Raw genomic sequence first — 19001 nt, 5'->3', positions numbered from 1 at the left:
ATCTTAAAGCAGAGACAGGAGAATGCGCTTATACTAAGAGCATACAGATCATTTTCCAATAACTGACTTCTTTGAGGCAGATGTCTGATCTCTCCGGCACAAAATGGATTAAAATCCAGAAGAGATGAATTACAGAGGACAAAAACACAGGTGTATAAATGTTTTTCCCCATATTTTCTATAAAATTTTGTGAATTGATCACAGAGGGCCACTACCAGCCTAGACTACTTGAGCATTGACTAGTTACAGGACAAAATAAAATTGTTGACAGAGAAACCAGTGCCAAAGCAAACAAAAATCGCAAACTCTTTCTAGAATATGGCTTAAATTAGTTCACAGAGTTGAGAACATATTAAGTATGTGGTGCAATGGAGATACCAGGTAGAAAGAAAATACTTCATCTTCCTGGTTTTTCTCCCCTCAGCCTTCAACAGAATTTGCATACAATTTTCAAGAAAATGATACTGCCCCTCCTGTAAGCATTTTTTTCTCCTAACAAATTATGTAACTATAAGATTGGTTTCATTCTTCAATGTATTGGCCAACATTAGCTCTAAAGCTTAAACAACGCAGTCCTGCACATAATACCCTGTTTCTTCCAACAAACCCAGGTTCTCAAACAGAGCTAGAAGTTCAGCTTGACTGAAACAGCATATTTGATTGAAAAAGTACCTCTCTCTTTCTGAGACAGGAAACAGATGCTGAATGGAGAACTTGAAAAGGCGCACGCGCAAATGGGGGCGGAGCGCAGAACACCAGACAGAGCGAGCAGCAAGGCCACAGCATCCCATGGAAGTCCACAGGTAAAAGCTGTCTACTTCCAGTGACCATATCCACTCCAAAAAGGGTTGCTCCTGGGTCTTGCTGAAAACATTAAAATCTTGCTCTAGGGATGGGGAGACTCCTCTGTCCCAACTCATCACACGGCTCACTATGCAGGCACGGCAGGACAGCTACGTAAACAGCATAGAGCGAGACACACCAGCACTGCTTTGCATACATCATCCTGATCTCAAATGTTTCACACGAAAGGTTGGGTTTACTTTTTTTGCCCTGTGGAAAAAGAAGGAAGTGGGACAACTTTCCAATTCCACAGCTTGCCTATGTGTCATTTAAAAAAAAAAAAAAAAAAAAAAGGATGGCTTTAGCCCTCACAACTCCACTGCAACAACCGGAGGTGTGTCCGCTGGCTCCAGGGCTGAGCTGGATCTTCGCAGCAACGGTCCCTTCGCCTGTATTGCTCGTCGGCATCGTGGTTTCCAGTCGGTGCTCCCCGGCAGTGGAAGTGTGAAATGCTCGTTACACAAACGCAAGGGGCAAAGGCTAGAGGATATCTCTGTACACTTACTACAGACGCTTTGTCTCCCCATTCAGTCAGCCTACTTTTAAAAGCAACGTTTTGGAGAAGGGCCATCGGCACAGAGGAGTGAGGCATTTCCCTTAGTCACAACATCAGACACTCCATTAACTTAATCTCCTAAACTGAATTAGTTCCTGGAGCAACTCGTGTTTGCGTTCTTTTTCTTAGGAACAAATAGTTTCTCTAGCAGCTGTGCAGTTTAAGCCTGTTAAAACATAACTTCAACATTTCCTTAGCACCTCAACGCAAATTAGGTTGTAGCTTGTCTGCGGTGTACACCGGCTACAGACAACCACCAAGAGGGAAGCACCCGCGCCAGCGAGAACAGCGCTATCATCCTGTGACATTGAATAGCACTTTTTGATACACCGACTTCCAGGTTTCACTACTGACTCAAAACGGGATTTCTCTCCAAGATGGGTTAACTCCAGTTATTTAAATCCAGTAAACACAAGAGGGCAGTACTTGAGGACCTCAATCCTGCACGGAAAGCGTTTTCAGTCCATTTGCTAAAACCTGTTAACGCAGATACGGCTCAGTGTCAAGGCTAAGCGGGCAAACAAACATTACCTACGCTGGAGTTTACGGGAACTAACATAACCCTTGCTTATTGTACAACTGTACTCCTTGGATTTAACCCAATCACACACGTTTCAGTCTGCTAATTTACCTATCCTGCTTATTCTCAAGTATCTTCATCCTTTCACACTCCCTAATTAACTATCAATTATTTTCCTGAGTGAGATTATAAAAAGTTAAACCCTTCTACCAAAAGTACAAAGACAAATAAAATATAGAACAATACAAACCCAGTTATACGGCATTACAAGTGCAGAAATTCTTCATGTTGTTGCTCTTCTTTATCATTGGCCCCCAGTAAAAAACATAGCAAAGAATTTAGTTATCCAAAATACTCTGAAGTACTGTGATTAAATTCTTCAGACCATATATGTAGCCCTCATCCTTTGTGTTGCTAGGAAACACATGAGCAAAATCTATCATCCGGACTTCGACGTTTGCGCTTTCCTTGGTATCTGCTGGCACGTGACAGAAAACTTTTTCCAGTTGGGGTAAAACGTTTCCGTTCAGATGCTCCTGCGTAATGCATGTGCTGCTTTTCCACACGTTGTCTTGCTCCAAGTTTTCAACCTTTAGCGAGAGCTGACTGTGGTGCCTTTTTGCGTACGCCTTTTTGTGAAGTGCATAAAATTTGGACAAGCCTTTGCTCACAGAGGCCTCGATTTTTCCATTCTCCGTCGAATTTATGACGTGAATATTATTATTATACTCCAGTATGTCTCCACCCGATAACAGTCTTTTGGGCACTCCTCTCTTCTCTGCCAAGGTGACATCGCTCAGCCGCACGGTTGTTGCCTGACACGAACCTTCATAAACAAACAGTAACGAGCTTGCATAAAAGTTGAGTTGCTGCTGGCCCTCGAACCACTCCAGGATTTTTTCAATCTTCTGAATGCTGGAAGCTATCGCATCTTTTCTCAAGCAGTACCCATTGTGGAAAAACTTTGATATGCCTGCAAGAAGTAAGACACATTTGGGGATTATTTCCACCTCAGAAAACATTTTTTTGTTACGTTTGGGATCAGACCGGTTCTTGATTTGAAGAAACAGGCAGCATTCCTATAGTTTCCTTTCAGGCAATTATTAACTAAAGCAGAAGCAAACCGAGGAACTTGGATACCTTCAGTCACCTCACCTGTGTAAGGCCGGCTGTGCAACACTACATTTGGGCTGTAAATTAACTAATCAATATACTGAAAAGCACACCATGGTTCCTGCTCTCTGGGTCATTTTAGCGAGTATCTGGATGGTTTTGGGGCTGGAATCCACAAAATTCTCCAGTGCCAGACAAGCTCAAGCGGCTCTTTATCACAAGTGGCAGAGCCCAGCTCTGCAGAGGGGTGCGTTCCTGCGTGTGTTCTCTCCCCCAGTGGGGGATGGATGAACAGATGTCAACTAATAATGAGTTTGCAACAGTGATCACCAAACAGCACTTTTATTTACTGTTAACATAGAGCAACATATGGATTGACTTCAACAGAGAAGGTCCCTTAAATTGAAAGATATATTTATAATAGCTTTCTAATATAAATGACAGGATATATTCACAGAAGACAACTAGACACAGAAATATACCTATTATAAAGACATTTAATACTTCTAAAAGATTTCTACTTTTTTTTAGTTTCAAGGCCACAAAGAAATTGAATTCTACCATTATTAGTACTAAGAGATACACGATGAAGAAATTCCTATGGTCTACAGAGGAATTATAGCCAACTACAAAATTAAGATTGACATGTAGTTCAAATTATACAGGAAACAGCTAAAGTCCCACCTGGCAAGAGGAGAAAAAGGGATTTTAAAACGGGAACACAGACTAATTTTTCCATACAGTTCTATAAATAAGTAAATAAATCAAAAATATCCAAGAGCACCAAATTCTGCATCACAAAATCCCTTACCGTCCTTTACTGTTTCCTTTGTCAAGCTCCTCCCGTAGTGCTGGTTTTGCGTCTCATAGCTGTCAGAAGAGACGTGGTAAACCTGCGAGAAAAGAAACGAGGTAGCTCTGTGCTTAGTTGGAACGACCCATATTTCTGCGGAGCTTGGAGACCCCTTAACAGAGAGGCTACAAACGCCTTTGGTACCCTTGAACCCTCGCAGGGGTTTCTGTGATCGGCAGCAGTGTCCTCTACTGCCATGATCTGCAAAACCTTGCCCTTCACATCCTGGGGGCTAAGCTACAGCTTTTTTTGCATTATCTAAGCGCTGGCAAAAAGCAACGTCTCCATGGAAAACATTTTATACAGCACCTGCCTTGCACATCAGTGCTGAGACTTGCAACCGTCGTACTCCTACCCACGTTACCAGGAATAGTAAATCAGTAAATGAGGTCAAAAATTCAAAGCAATTGTTCTGCAGTTCTTAAAACTCTAAAAACACTTAGCACAACAGCAAAGCAGTAAGAAATGCTACGATGTGGCCAGGAGGGCCCAGCTCCATGAGACCCATCTGAACCAGTAATTGTTGGCACAAATGAGGTTATACTAAATAAACGACAGCAGCTGAGCGAAAGCTCAGTTCCAGCACTGATTGTGGCACATCAGCTCCTGCCTGAAAGGGAGGCAACGCGTATGGGTAGTTTTGTCCATATCAGGAATTGTACAAGCTTAACAAATTAATTCAAAAATGTTTTACACAGAGACACATATTCTCTCAAACTGAAATAATTTCCATAGCAGAAACATGCCAGGCCCAAGCACAATTTGTTTACGAGAGTGCAGACAATTCTTATTTGCAGAAATAATGGTGTTACCAAGCAGGCAGTTGTCTCTGGCAGAAACTCTGTGCTTGGCGCTCGTTCAGACCACCCAACCCTGCGGCACCCATCCCGCCCGCAGCGCTCTGCCCTGCCTTCGCCCGCCGTAAGAGAGAGGATCCCAAAGGAAGCAAGTCGGGGCACATGGGGGAGGCGCCTGCCCCCGAGCTCTCCTTTGAGGTCTTTTTCTTGGCGTAGCCCACAGACAAAAGTCCAGGAGGGTGAAACATCAGCACATAAAAAGGAGTGGTACCTGAGCAATCGTTAAAAAAAGTAAATAAATAAATTCTGTCTCCATTGCAGCCCTCCAGCCCAAAACATCTCTCCCTCATCCAAGTCACGATAAGCACAGTATGAAAACACAAGTCCGTAACTCCTGCCTTGCAGAGCAGCTGGGAAGAAAAATCTCAGATAGCTCTTATTTGGAGAAAAGAGAGAGAATCAAATTCAGGGTCCCCGAGGAAATCACGGTGTGGAAACTGATTAAAGTCATCGGCCGTGAACTGAAGAGGCAGTAAATAACTCTAGTTACACTAAACAAGTAACAGTTGTAAGTCTGAATGTTCAAACTCCTGTGGTAGCACAGACACATCCTACTGTTAAGATTCCTCTTTCCACTGCTACGGTACTTCTAGAAACCAAGGCCCTGCTATGTACAAACTGCAGAAGAGCACAGCAGAGGTCAGTTATTCTCTGACAAGTGTGATTTTGGCTCGTTTCATGAAAACAATCATTTTTCACCACCTTTTCCCCCCCCCACCAAGTACATTAAATTATGTGGAACAAAATTTATGAACTCAAAGATTACTTACGTAAATACTTCAGGTACCAAACTTACTTTCCAAAACATAAAAGTTTCAAAAACTTCTTAAAGAGCCACAAGCCAAAGGTAATCAAGTAACGCAAGAATAAAACCCTATATATTGCTTAAAAAAAGGGCCAAGAGTCTGACAACTACAACTAGGTTTTCACTAGCTGTGTCTTCATTTTAATAATATTAAATGTTCTCATTTAGTGTACGGGCAGCTTCCTCTGCACACCAGCCCTGCAGTACACTCCTGAACGAGTAATCTTGTTTACCAGGACCTTATCTCTACCCTGTAGGAGCGAACAGTTTTTGTGACATGGGCACTTGCTCAAAAACGCCGATTAAGATCTGCACGCTCATTTTTGTTTTCCAAAGAAAACGCTGGAGCGGCACACAAGCCCCCCATGTTTCTAAGCTGGATTTCCTGCGAAACCACCCTACCTCTTCTCATAATCTGCACAAACCAAAATGCTTTCTCTATCGTTTCAAAACACCCAGGGAGGTGTGCATGTTTTGCACCAACAGCACTTTTTTTAACGATACAGAAACGGCCGGTGATAAACTGCCAAGTCCCACACACGTATCAACGGCGTAACGTACATATTTAACTGTCTCATGAGCAAGCAAAGGCTTGGAACACGCCGAGTTACCAACGGGCTTGGCCACAGACAATATCATTAAAGGGCAACGTATGTAGGTAATCGTCAAAGTATTCTCTGCGTAAGCCAAAGACCTGTCTCTTAATACTGCTTCGAGCCTTTTCTCCACCGCAGGAAGACTATCTGAAACATTCCTGGAAAACCTCAGCCAAACCCAGTTACGTTAAGCCCCGTACTGAAAGCAGAGGAACAGAAACCCAGGCTCAAACAGAAATAATCTTTCACCAGTTCTTGCTTTATCCTCCCCTACCCACCCCTCCAAAAAAAAACCAACCAAAAACGACAGGCATGGCTGTGTTGGAGTAGCAGAAGACTAAAAATCAACTTCCTAACTTAAGGATCTCTTGCTTCACAGGGCTTTTGTTCACACCATCACTGCTACTCATCTGCTACTAACCCTGCCCAGAAGGCTACTGGCCTTAGAACCAATCTTTTCCTGTATCCTCGTTGTTGCAGCTGCCTGTACTAGCCCCCTTCTGTCAAAGCGATGACAAGTCAAGTAAGTCAATGTTGCAACCTTAACCATGGCCAAGAAATTATTAGACAGGAAAACCTCCTTTTTCGTGCACCTGCCATGGCTCGTTGCGTGTTTGCTCTGTATTCATAAGGGGTTTCACTGTGTAGCGCAAGACAAAGAAAACTCCTCATACAACCTGCAAAACCCTGCCTTCGAGGGAATTCCTGCTTCGCTGGTGATTTTTATACATTTTTACTACACAAGATCAGAGCTGTTTGGGCTGACAGTGCCAAGACTTCTCCCTGTGCCTACAAGCAGCTCCTATTCCATGAGGTTTCTGCGTAAACAGAACTGGAATCTGGCCTGCCAACAGGTTTGCGTTTGTAATTAGTGATAGTAGGGACTCTGTATGGGCAGCAAATCAAAAAAAAGTCATTAGCTGTTGAAGGAAATTATCTTTGGATCTTCTCAACCTGCACTTGGCTTTTGTTTCCCCACAAGATGGTAAGTTATCGCTGCCTGCATACGCACAGATATATTTGTACCCTTTTTTCATTTACAGTTAGTTCATCTGACATTCTCGAACTAAGGCAAATCCTTAACAAGTTGGTCTAGTGGGGTCTTTAAAAAGCACAGCCCCCACAAGATCTCAGCAGTGACATTCACCGTTTGGAAACCACAGCTTCAGGGCATTAAGCTGAAGGCTGGATCCAGGAAAACGAATATCAAATCTTATCTAATGGTATTTACGGTAATTCAGTACTGACTTCCATGGCGAGGCAGAAATATTCAAATATTCCAATGTTCAAATACTTCTCTACGGCAACTCTTTAACTTCAGCAAAGTATAATTTAATACATATTACTAAAGACTAGCCTGTTTGGTGAAGCTGCTGCTAGCACAAATAAAAATCTCTAATAACTTTCAGAGCTTTCATGTCTGCAAAAAACATGAACTAATCCACATCACTGAAGCCGGGGCGGGAATCAAAAACAACATTTTGAGCAGGCTCGTCCCGTGGTACAGCAGAGTAGAGCGAAGCCTAACTCGACTGCACGCACGGCACAGACACACGCGTCACTGATCGGAAGCGGCATCCTGCGGAGCTCCCGGTGTCCGTCCCCGTGATGCCAGCCTGGGACCTGCTCTTCTGCGCAAGGACGAGGAGATCAGAGACACACGCTCTGATCCCGAAACACCACACTTCAAAGGGCTGAGCTGCCCACCCCTCATAGTTTTTCCATAAATATACTTAATGGTCACCCCTATTTTACACTCATATAGGTAAGAGCAAGCATTTTAAATTTGACACTGTCTGCCGTTTGCAGCAAGGCATTTCTGCGCTTCTGTCTGCCACCGGAAGGTCAGTCCCCAGTCGGCCGTCAAAACTGGAGTCAAGCTGAAAGCGGGACAGAAGCAGGCAGCACCCCAGCTAACCCCAGGACATCAATGCAAAGTGTCAGTAAGGTCCTTACATAAATAAGTTGGAAATTATGTCAAAATTAATTCAAGTGAAAAAGCAGATGAATAATCTCCTAAATAGAAGAAACAACAAAGTTACGTCGTCAACCATTTTTCAAGTAGCTTAATACACAATTTTGGACTTCTGTGGAGCATGTTAGAATAAATTTCTTTTATGCTTCCTTTTTAGAAGTCTTTTGTTTAAGCAAAACCTGCTGGCAAAACATGCCAAGGTACCCACACTTCTAGAACTTGCGCAGGAGGATGACAGATGAATCCCCCAACCTCTACAAACTAAGTACTTTGAAAACACACCCTTCGATCTGCTGCGGGTACCAGAACCCAAGGAATCGCTGCTTTCAGTTCCGCAGCACAGGGTGGGCACCGTCAGGCTGTGGAACGGAGGAGCCCAACTCAACTGCAGGAGCCGGGGAGCGACGGTGGGAAGAGGGAGAAGCGGCAGCGGTAACAAAACCAGCATGGAGAAACCATCCAGGGGTTAGCGCTCATTTCAACCGCTGCAGACATCTCTTTCTTCAGTTTGCCATGGAGTTTTAGTTTTGTGGAGTAGTTTGGTTTGGGTTTTTTTTTTTCAGATTTTGTTTTGCCTTGTCTTCCTGTTTTGTTAAACATCAAGGCTTGGATTAGAGTTATAAATGCAAAACACCCAGCTCTGGTCATTTTTTACTGTGGAAGAATACGAATGGTGGATGCAGGATTTAACAGCTTGATTATTCTTTCCTTCCTAAATGTTGTTATTAACACATCAGAGCTTATGGAAACTACAACGATAGTAGAAAGGCTTCCTAAAGAACTCATAAAGCGGACTGAGCTATGGTCAGTTTTAAAATATCTTGCATGAACATGTGCTGTAGATTAGGAAACTCACTTGTAAAAACAGCTTTGATGAGGTATCTGCATTAGTTACCAGGCACAAACAATAAAAGTAAATGATGGATTATACTGCTGAAGTTACATAATCACCAGTTTGTGCTTTTAAAAACATGTTCTAGAAATATGATGGACTACGTGATACTGCCATCAAAATGTTCTGGAAGAAAACCTGCAGCAACCAGCAATCGTGGATTCTGAAAGGACTGCGAATCTGAAATGAGACCACAACCCACGCATTCTGCTCGTATTCAACAGCATACTAAATATATTTATTTGTAATACTGTATGTCCTGCAAAGGTATTTCTTGTGTATTTATACGTCTACTACTGAAACCATATTGCAACTTCTGGTTTTGCTATTGGAACCCTACCTGAGTTTTCCAACTTACATTTAAACTCTCATTACTTTCTTAACAAATCTGTCCTCACCTGTTAAAGAAAGGAACCTCCCCACTAAGTGAGATTAGGTTTTTAACCAACCTTATTGAAACGACTGCATTTTCTAAACGTGTTTCCATGCATTTATTCCGTCTGTTCATTAAGATGAATATAGTTTAAGTACCTGTCAAACACCACAACTATGTACATAAATCACAGATGGGAGACTTGCCTCTTTTAAGGACAAACTACACATTTTATATATAACTATATGACTGCTTATTTATCAGTGCATAAAAAAAATAAAAAGTTGTAAACAGCTTCTGGGGTAAAAATTCACTCTGAATTTTGGGCGTAAAAAAAAGAAATATAAAAAAAAAATCACCTATAACATATTCTTGCTTGTATCTCTTCCTGTCAGCTTGTGTGACGTCTGCTTTAAAACACATTTTCTACTTTTCCCGGCCCTCCTCTTCTCACTCCTCTAAAATAGAAACTCAACAAGCAAGCCCACCTCCACATTAAGAATAACCCCAAACCCTCTACTTTCGGAATCGTGTTATACCGTATTTTGTGCAGTCAACGTTACACCCAGCGCGTCAGCTGCTTCAGGCAGTAACTGCCCGTAGAGCAGAGCGCTTGACATTATGGCCAGGACCCTGCACAACTGCAGCGATCAGACAGGCACAGAGAACCCCATCATCGAGAGGCGGAAAGCCGAGCAAATGCCTGCTGAATTCAGACTCTGCAAAGTGTCGCACGAGGGGAGGAGGAAGCTTTCGGCTTCTTTTTGGAAAATCACTTCCAATGTGCAATTTGATACCAAAGGCACAAAACAAAACTCATCTGGGAAACTATCATTACACATCCGGTTTGAACTAGGGAATCAAAAGAGTTTCTGCCACGGGATGAAGATGCCCATAAACGATGGTGTTAGAAGCAACAGTCACAGGCAAGAACACTGTGGAAGCGAGCATTCATTCCTTTTGCACTGTCACGAAACAAAGGAGAGTGAAGAACCTTGTTTTACACGCGAGATAAGAGAGGTTATGTAAGACATAAGCCAAATCCAAAGCTATAATCTCCAGCCTTCTCTCTCCATGTCAACTGTTTGACTGGTTTTTGACTCGACTCCCACGTTCTCCCTCACAGCCTTACATAATTACTACTCGTGACCACTATAATTTGGAAGCTTATCTCAAGACAGAGTTAAGGCTGAGAGACGAGGCAATTAAGTGCAAAACATTACAAGAGATATTACAATTATTTCAAACAATGGTGCAATGTGGGTGCTGTTGCTATCTAACAGCAAAGGGGAAGCTTATCAAAATCTTCAGCCATTTATGCTTGTCGGTGCGGAGCTCAAGAGGTCAGAGCTTCACATATGTGAGAAGGAAAACAAAAATCTCTTCATCCAGAAAAAAAAAAAATCATTCCTGCGCCAATTATAGCAGAAAAAAAAAATACTTGAAATGCATTGGATCAGGAATTCATTACTGACATCAACACATTTATGTTACTGATCCACAAGTGTTCTGTATGGCTTTTCTGTCCTCGTTTGAGAGCAGCAGGATGAAACATTTTGTTTAAATTGACGTTTCAGAGTGACCAATACACAACTACGGAATCTCCATCTTTCTCCTCGCCTAAGATAAGGAAATGTAAGAGAGTAAGCATGGACATCTGCAGGGCCTTACTCATTCCAAACTAACCTTTGACTGGCAGCTGCTCCTCAAGCACATAAGCATCAAAGAGGTTTACTTCTGGCAGAAAGCTTTTTTAAATGCAGAACGCAAGCACGTATTTATAGCTACATGCATCACCTCTGAGAGCTAACTTATTCTTCCCTAAATAGAAAAGTTACATAAAAATTATTTAAAAAAAAAAACCAAAACAAAACAAGATGGAAAATTTGGAGATGTTACAGCTCGTTAATAAATTATTACAAAGACTAGTTCAGTAGGCAAATCTCCGATAGAAACGTAAAAGTTAAAAAAAAAAATACTTGGAAAATTTGAAAGAGCTTCTATGGGAGAAAAATCAATTGCAACTAAATCCAGTTTTAAATAGCTGTGGTCTGTCCCAACCTGTTTCTTGCGTACATACACAGCAGCCAGGTTGCAAACAGATGCGCAGAAGGGAGACGGCCAAGTAAAAAAAACCCCACTTGTTGTGAACAAGAGCAGCGTTTTGGAACATGCTTCACACAACAGTCAATACCAGCGTATTCAGACACCGCTTTATTTACGTAAAACTCAAGAGGATTGACATTTGCTAGAAAAACGAGCCACGGTCTGGGGTGGGACAGCAGGCCGGGGCATAAGCTGAATTGGAAAACAAAACAAGTTCTTACCCTCATGCCAAGTACCAAAAAGCCAATCTCTTCCATCAGCGGGTACTTGCTGACCTGCTGCTGTATCTTCTCAGCTGAAGCATACGGATCATAACTTTTCTGACCTATTTTTACATCCATTATGCAAGGCTTATTAAACTTACGGGTCACATCTTCCAGTTTTAGATAGGTATCTGTCAAAAAGACAAAACTTTCATAAATAGTGGGTCAAAGCAAAGTAATTACATAGCTTCTGCTCAGCTGCTGCTGAGGAACGACAACAGTTTAAGGCTTAACATCACGCGAGTTCTTTAAGAGTCAAATTTCTCTCTGAACACAGACAGTCATCGACACCCACAAATTCCTCTGGCATTAAATTTTAAATGCCTTATTGTTTAGAAAATTGCACACAATTAAAGCGTGCTAAACTAGCACTCAAATTCCAATTATTGCTCAGATGAAATTCATGAGTAGCTTTTATTAAGCCATTAGCACACTTCAGAAAGCCTTAATAAGCACATACACATGCAGGTTACTACATGGCCAGTTTTGCAATGGAGATGGTGTTTTATTTCTCTGTGTGAAAGGGCTCGAATTAAAACAGTCATTTCTCTTTGTGTCGTTTTAGAAATGAAATGAACATTTCAGAGTCCTTCCCTACGGAGGCTCAAGCGCATCTCATTTTTCGTCTTTTTATGGTGTTCCCACCCGTCCTCATTTCTCACGGCACACCTTTTGGGGAAAACACTCCTCAAATCCTAGGCTGCCTCTCATCCGTTTCCAAAAGTCCCTTTAGGAGGGCGGCTGGACCAAAAAACCCCAAGCCCTTGGGGCGCCTGCAGATTTAAATGAGTATCTACAACCCGGTCAAACTGGTTTATGCTTTTCTCCAGTGCGGGTAAGAGATGGTTACCAACAGGATCTCCAGGACTGTTTGTCAGAACACAACCACAACAAAAAAACCCCAACCTCAGCAACTGCAGGGCCACAGGCAGCTCTGTTTGGAGAAGCTCACAGAGATCTCCAGCCCCGGCTGGGGCACAGTGTCCACCAAGACAGCGCACAGTATTAACACACAGCTCATTCAGTTCAGTTTTCTTGCAAGCACGGGCTACTCCAGGAGTGTATTTATTTGGCTTTAACACAATCTGAAGAGAGAAAACTGTTGTATTATTCCCCATTCCCACGTCACGATCTAAAGCAGGATTGCCAAAGAGAGCCAAACTGGTTCAAGTGTCACGGGAGAAGAGGGAGGAAGGAGCTTGCTTTGCTGTCTGTGCACACAGGTAACCAAGCCAGGCAGAGTCAGGATAAAGGAAACCAGCAACGTTCCACTTCCACCTAAGTACAAACTTAAGGGTAAGAAAGGGACTCTTATTACTCTACTACTCTAAGTTCTACATAGAGCTTCAAAGTTTACACCATCGTGATCAGCCGTCCCAGTTCCCCAAGGGGCGAATGTATCACTCTGAAATAGGATCGATTTAATCCTTAGACACTCGCTTGATGTATAAATGGGACTGAAGCATGTTGTTAACGTGAAGTCATTCTCACGGAAGCCTGTCGAATCAATGCACTATTTAAAAACAGTCTGGCCTTGGACTACCTCACCGTATCAGCTTATGGTACTTTTCAATGTCTTTTGGACTTCGGAATCAATCTAGCTACAGCACAGAGAGTTTCATTACAGACTAGCTCACCCATCAGCCACATTTATTAACTATAACTGCAGGGATAGCCAAGCTAAAATGACTCACACCTAACTGTGAGAAGCCACAGGCAGCCAACACACCCGGTATTTGCTCACTAGATATCCCCTAAAGCAAAAGGGGACAAATACTCTCCCTACCAGGAAGTATCTTCTCTATCACCTGAACTGCAGGAGACACTTTTTCTATTCAAGGTTTTTATACACGCATCTAGTTCAGTCAGACAGTAGCACAGCTTCCACGGGGCTTTGGGGAACCACTGCTGAATTCAGGGGAGTCCACATAACCCCTTCAGCTATTGGTTAGTAAAACAAAAATGGTCAAAAAGCTGTCACCCTGCACACTCATCCTTTTTGCATATTACAGACATCACTGTAATCAAGAGATCTGTGTCATCACTCTAAACCAACCCAGAAAACAACAACTAAATGAAATTCAAGGTTCTGAGTGCTTAGCTCTCCAAAGCACTGAGCCAGATGTATGCCCAGAAGGGAGGTGGGGAAAGAAAAAAAATATAAAAACATCCCAGAAAGTGGCTGCAGTCCTTCACCGCCAATTCCAAAAAGCTTTGATACCTCCGGAGTCAAACCATTACGACTGCAAAATTATACAAACTCCAAGTTACCACAAACTATACAGATTGTTTAGATGCGATATTTTTATCAACCCTGAAACATAAACTGTATAGAAGGTAGCGTAAAACATCTATTTTCTTAATGCAACAAAAAGCGAATGAGAGAAAAGTAACTAAAATCCAGAAGTTAAATCTCTCGAACTCCAGCACGCTTCCCTTCCAACAACAGGCAGGCAAGGTGGTCGTGCTCTTTCCATCAACAGCATTTCTAGAGCACCCATGGCTATCCGCTCTCCTCTGTGCCACTGGGTCAATTCCCTCTTTTTAGGCATGCAGCACCAACGTTCAGCACCCCCAAAATATTTAAAGCTTCTAAATATCTGCCACTTTTCAGTTGCCCATCCATTTCAGATCTGTTAAGCTCAAACATCTCCCTTACTGGCCTCCTAAAAAAAATGTAACGATTTCCATTTAAAAAAAAGAAGCATTGAAATAACTCGGGAGCTAACATTAACCCAGGGAAATACTAATTACTTGGCAAAGCCTGTGAATGATCCAGAAATGACTCATCTCCCTCACACTTATTGAAATTATTATTTAAGTCTTCACTGTTAGCTAACTGCTAGCTCAGAATTAAGACTGTGTCACATCTGCCGAATGCACACCTCCACTCTCCAAAAAGCTTTTTGTCCTCGCAGGGAGAGCAGTGGTAGCACAGATAAAGCTATTTTTCCCCTTGTTACAGCTTCAGAAAAATGCATCAAGTGTTTATGCTTTGTTTTTCCACTGTTTGGTTTTTACTTGCCACTGCATCAGAACATTTCGCAACTCACAACCTGGCAAGATCTTGAACAAAGTGAGCTTCACATTCAGCCATGGGTGGGTACCACTGCCCCACCTTCTCAAGTCAGGTGCTCTTGCAGCCTTTGAGGATCTGACCCCAACCGTCCTTCTCGAGGGCGTCAAGAAGTCTGCAGCTGAGCTTAGATAGCTCGAGTGCAGATAACCAAAAAAAAAAAAAAGCAGCTTTTTCAAGCAGTTTGGATTTTCTAATTTATTACGTGCTACACTGCTTACCCAATGTGCTTCTGAAAAGTAAAACTGAAAAGGGTAAATTAAAATCCCCTGCAGAGAAAAGAATGCATAAAGATCTTGGTGCCTTAGCTTTGGTAGCTAATCCTGACTATATATTTTCAAGCAATTAAACACAGGATTCCTCAGAGGCTCGCCCTCCCCCTTTCTATTTTTTCAGCGGCAGGAAGATGTGACAGATTATTTACATACTTTATTACAGTCCTACAGGAGACAAACCAAAAGACGACCAAAATTCAGCACGTATGCATGGCATGAACCACCACAGACCGCAGAAATGGAATCAGGAGGGACAACATGACTTGAGGCATCTGACTTCTCGTAACTTAGAAGGCATTTCTCAAAACACTGGAAGAAGCAGGGAAAAGCCTCGGTTGCTCCCAGCAACAAGGCGAGAAAAGGAAGGTTTGAAGCTGACTTGTGTTTATCCACCCTGCTATCAGACTAGGCAACAAAAATCGGAGCACAGTATGAAACAAACAGCAGCGAAGTTACTTTATAAAAAAAACAAAACAAAACCAAACCAAACACGCAGGGGCAACACCTAAGCAGCAAAATCCAGAACTCTCAGCAGGAGATACAAAAAGTTTAACATGGCTCCTACACTTCCACAACTTTTTCACTTCTTTACTAATATAAATTCCAAATGCTCGCAATGCCAGCGAGCCTGATGTTTGCATCAGATTGTCTCACTCCAATTTTTAGACCGGCTTAGGGAGATGGAGTGTCACCCACCTCTGACTTCACCCTCTGTGCAGCAGCACTATGTGTGCGATTTCAGCGCAACAAGACGAATTTTATCAATACTGTGATATAAGCTCATCTTCCCTCTCACGCTTCCTACCTTCTCATTTACACTTTATACAGTTCTCCCCCTTTAGTTAACAGTTTCATCCAAGCACCTACATCTTTCAGCAGAGAAGACTGATGCTTCTCCCTAAATATTTGTCACAGAAAGTAAACTCCTTGTGTTCTCCACCTTACCCAGCGCAGCCCCTGCTCACCTGTCACACAAGCTCAGAGACTCGCACACCAAGTTCACTGCGGTCCTAGATGGAGTTACGCTGCTTTTTTTCCCCTACGTCAAGCCTACGATTCTTCTGACGACTGTGTGAATCTACTCAAACTCTCAATCCTCTCCCAAAGATAACAGCGATGATGTCACACACACAAGACACCCTTCAGCAAAGAGCTCTCCCTCTTTGTATTTCATAAATGAAAAAAAAACTTTGTATGAAACAAAGATACCAATGGCCATCCTCTTTACACCTCAGCAAATGAGGCAAGCTGTTGTTCCTCTTAAAAAATAAATAAAATATTTATAGATCAGAATATGCAGCAGGCATGGCTCGGTAACTGAGGGATTGCTTAATTTAACTTTTGGTGTTTTAGAAGTCACATGCTCAGATTAGCAACAATAAAGAGTTAGTGGGTTCACTACTCAGAGGCTGAATGGAGCTGTGTCCCCACAGTTTGTAGAGCAGTGACTGCCAGAGAAAAAGGTCAGGCTTCCAGTGTCAAGACCGCAAAAAAAACTGCAAATACATCCTCAGTCTACATTTAGGAACAAACCCATCCCTGGATTTCCCCATACCAATCCCTCTGTGTCCTTTCTCTGCATAGTTACTTCCCCTCTTCCTATTTTTCTGAACTTGTTTTCCTGTGTTTTATGCAGCCCAAACGCAACGCTGCCGGCTCTTCTCCCCTCCGGCACCCAGCCCTGACGCACACACACCCACCCCCCCCTCCGCGGCACCGAGGTTTTTCTTTCACATCTGGCATTAGCAAAACTGCATTTGCAAACACCCTCTAAACAACAGGTGACTTCTAATAGGAATGGCCACCTCCTCAGAGCCAGCACGCATGCGTTCCGTCAAGCTCCAACGTACCTGATTTCTTCCGAGACTACATAAAAAAAATCATTAATACTACAGAAAACAGCGTCAGCAGCGGAGTATTTTGTTTGAATGCTCACCATAGCTTTCTACAAAGAGGGCTGCTGGCGGCACGCAGTCTTTTCAAGAAGCAAACCAAACGAACCCCAAAGTTACTCTTCCTTTGACCAGTCATTCCTACTGTCTGTGTCCAGACGACCAGTGGAGACCTGCCAAGATTCAGCCTTGCGGTGCACAGTGCTAGTGAATTCCCAAATAAAACTAGGGATGCCTTGAATTACTGGAGTTTGGCTAGACCACGTATTTTCACATCTTAAGATCCTACTGTGAAGAGAAAAAATTGATTTGCAATTTGGAGGGGACATTCCGTGAGCTCCACGACACACATAAAATTGTGAGGGAAGGGAAAAGATAGCTCTAGTAGAGCTATTTGAGTTAGTGCCAAATATGAAAGCACAAAAGCAAATCTGAGCCAAGAAAATGCCGGGTACTACCACAATCCTCCTTGCGTTTCTTTTCAGAGTTTTTACAGAGTCTTTGGACACTGCCTTACTACTCTCTTTGGAAAACAAATCTATTAAGTGACAGCGTAAGCAAAAGAAGACAGAGTTGTATTAAAGGAACACAGCATCTAGTTTTGGTGCCCACTTATTTAAACAGACTCGAGGGCATCCTTTTCTTCTGGACGTTCCAAAAGCTCAATTTCCCCAGTGCAAATCTGAAAAATCCCCAGAGAAAACACCAGTTTCTGTTTTAATTATGTAATACATATATATAAATATATATACACATACTCCTTTTTCTTCCCGACTCCTAACATGCTACACAAACACCGAGATACCAGAACTTTGTTCCCTTCAAACCAGGAACAGAAGATGATGAGCAGAGGGTGCAGCCACTCAGGCAACATCTGCTGTACCAACGGCCACGCCTTGTCTGCCCCGGGAGGACGACCCCAGAGCCCTAACCCAGCCAGAGGACTGCAAACGGGGAGTGGATGTGAGAAGGAACCTTAGTGGGTTACAAAACAAAATAAATTTAAAAAAAAGAACCTCCCCCCAAAAAAACCCTATGGAGCTCAAGACTGCTGAAAAATCAGTCTCCAGCAGATTTTTCCAGGAGGTTTGGATTAACAAATAAAGTTAGAACAGTACCATTTGGTGCAGTAGGTGGTGACCAGACGCCGAAGTATTTTGGCAGATACTCCCGCAGCTCCAGAAGAATGCTGTCGCAACAGTCGGAATCATAAACCTGAAATAAATTAGGGAGGGGTGGAGAGATCATCAGTTTAAAACAGTCATTTTACACTTTCAGTTGTGCCATAATTATAATTTCTTATGGCCTTGGTTTTCATATGTTTAATGTTTCTATTCCGCTTTTAAAAAAAACCAATCGAGATGAAGATGATAATTATGACAGTCCAACATAACTGAACAGTATCCTTTCTTTCAAATTTTAGAGTGGAAAAGATGCATCGACTCTAAGAATAATTTATGGCTTAACTCAAATAAAAATCTAAACTATAATTGTTAGCATTGAATCCTCTGTAGTGAAAAGGGTGGTTCTCCCACCGTGGATACGATCTGAAGCTTTTTAAAAGTTCTATCAAGCTCACACTGGGTAATATTTCCTCATTTCTTCCAAAACAACTCATCCTGTAACTCCATTGCACAGACAATGCACAACTCAAATAGAGTTATTTTCATTTCTTTTAACGCTTTCAGCACTTCTTTTCAACTTCTGAGAGGAAAAGTAAGAACAGTTTGGGAACAGAAGCTGGCTCATATCCCTGCAGGAGTAATTCTTTGCAGAGTTAAAAGGAAGCCGTGGATACGGAATTGCCCGACTGTCACCAGTTTGCAATGTTGTTGTTAAGAGGGTTTCAAAACCATTGCCTTGACCAGATTTTTCCCCCCTTCCCTGCCCGAAGATCTAGTTACAGGCATCAGGGACAGCCTATGGCACGGTTCAACAGGCTTCGCAGGCTCCGAGATCTTTACCCACGCAAGCACGGGACTACGACCGCATTTAAGAACCGTCTC

At 42.6% G+C, this 19001-nt stretch overlaps 1 protein-coding gene across 1 annotated transcript; it reads right to left on the bottom strand.

The window, feature by feature from the left end:
- Positions 1-2213: 2213 nt before the first annotated feature.
- IPMK (inositol polyphosphate multikinase) lies at positions 2214-18210 on the bottom strand (the record flags this gene model as incomplete). The annotated part of the gene is made up of 4 exons (XM_009875741.1): positions 2214-2892; positions 3844-3925; positions 11711-11883; positions 18114-18210. Coding segments are annotated over 4 exons (987 nt in total), but the record flags the coding sequence as incomplete, so codon positions are not given.
- Positions 18211-19001: the final 791 nt, after the last annotated feature.

Source organism: Apaloderma vittatum, unplaced genomic scaffold, assembly GCF_000703405.1.
Source record: "Apaloderma vittatum isolate BGI_N311 unplaced genomic scaffold, ASM70340v1 scaffold38518, whole genome shotgun sequence".
In the NCBI taxonomy this organism is placed as follows: Eukaryota; Metazoa; Chordata; class Aves; order Trogoniformes; family Trogonidae; genus Apaloderma; species Apaloderma vittatum.
This window is presented reverse-complemented; position numbering and strand designations above follow the sequence as displayed.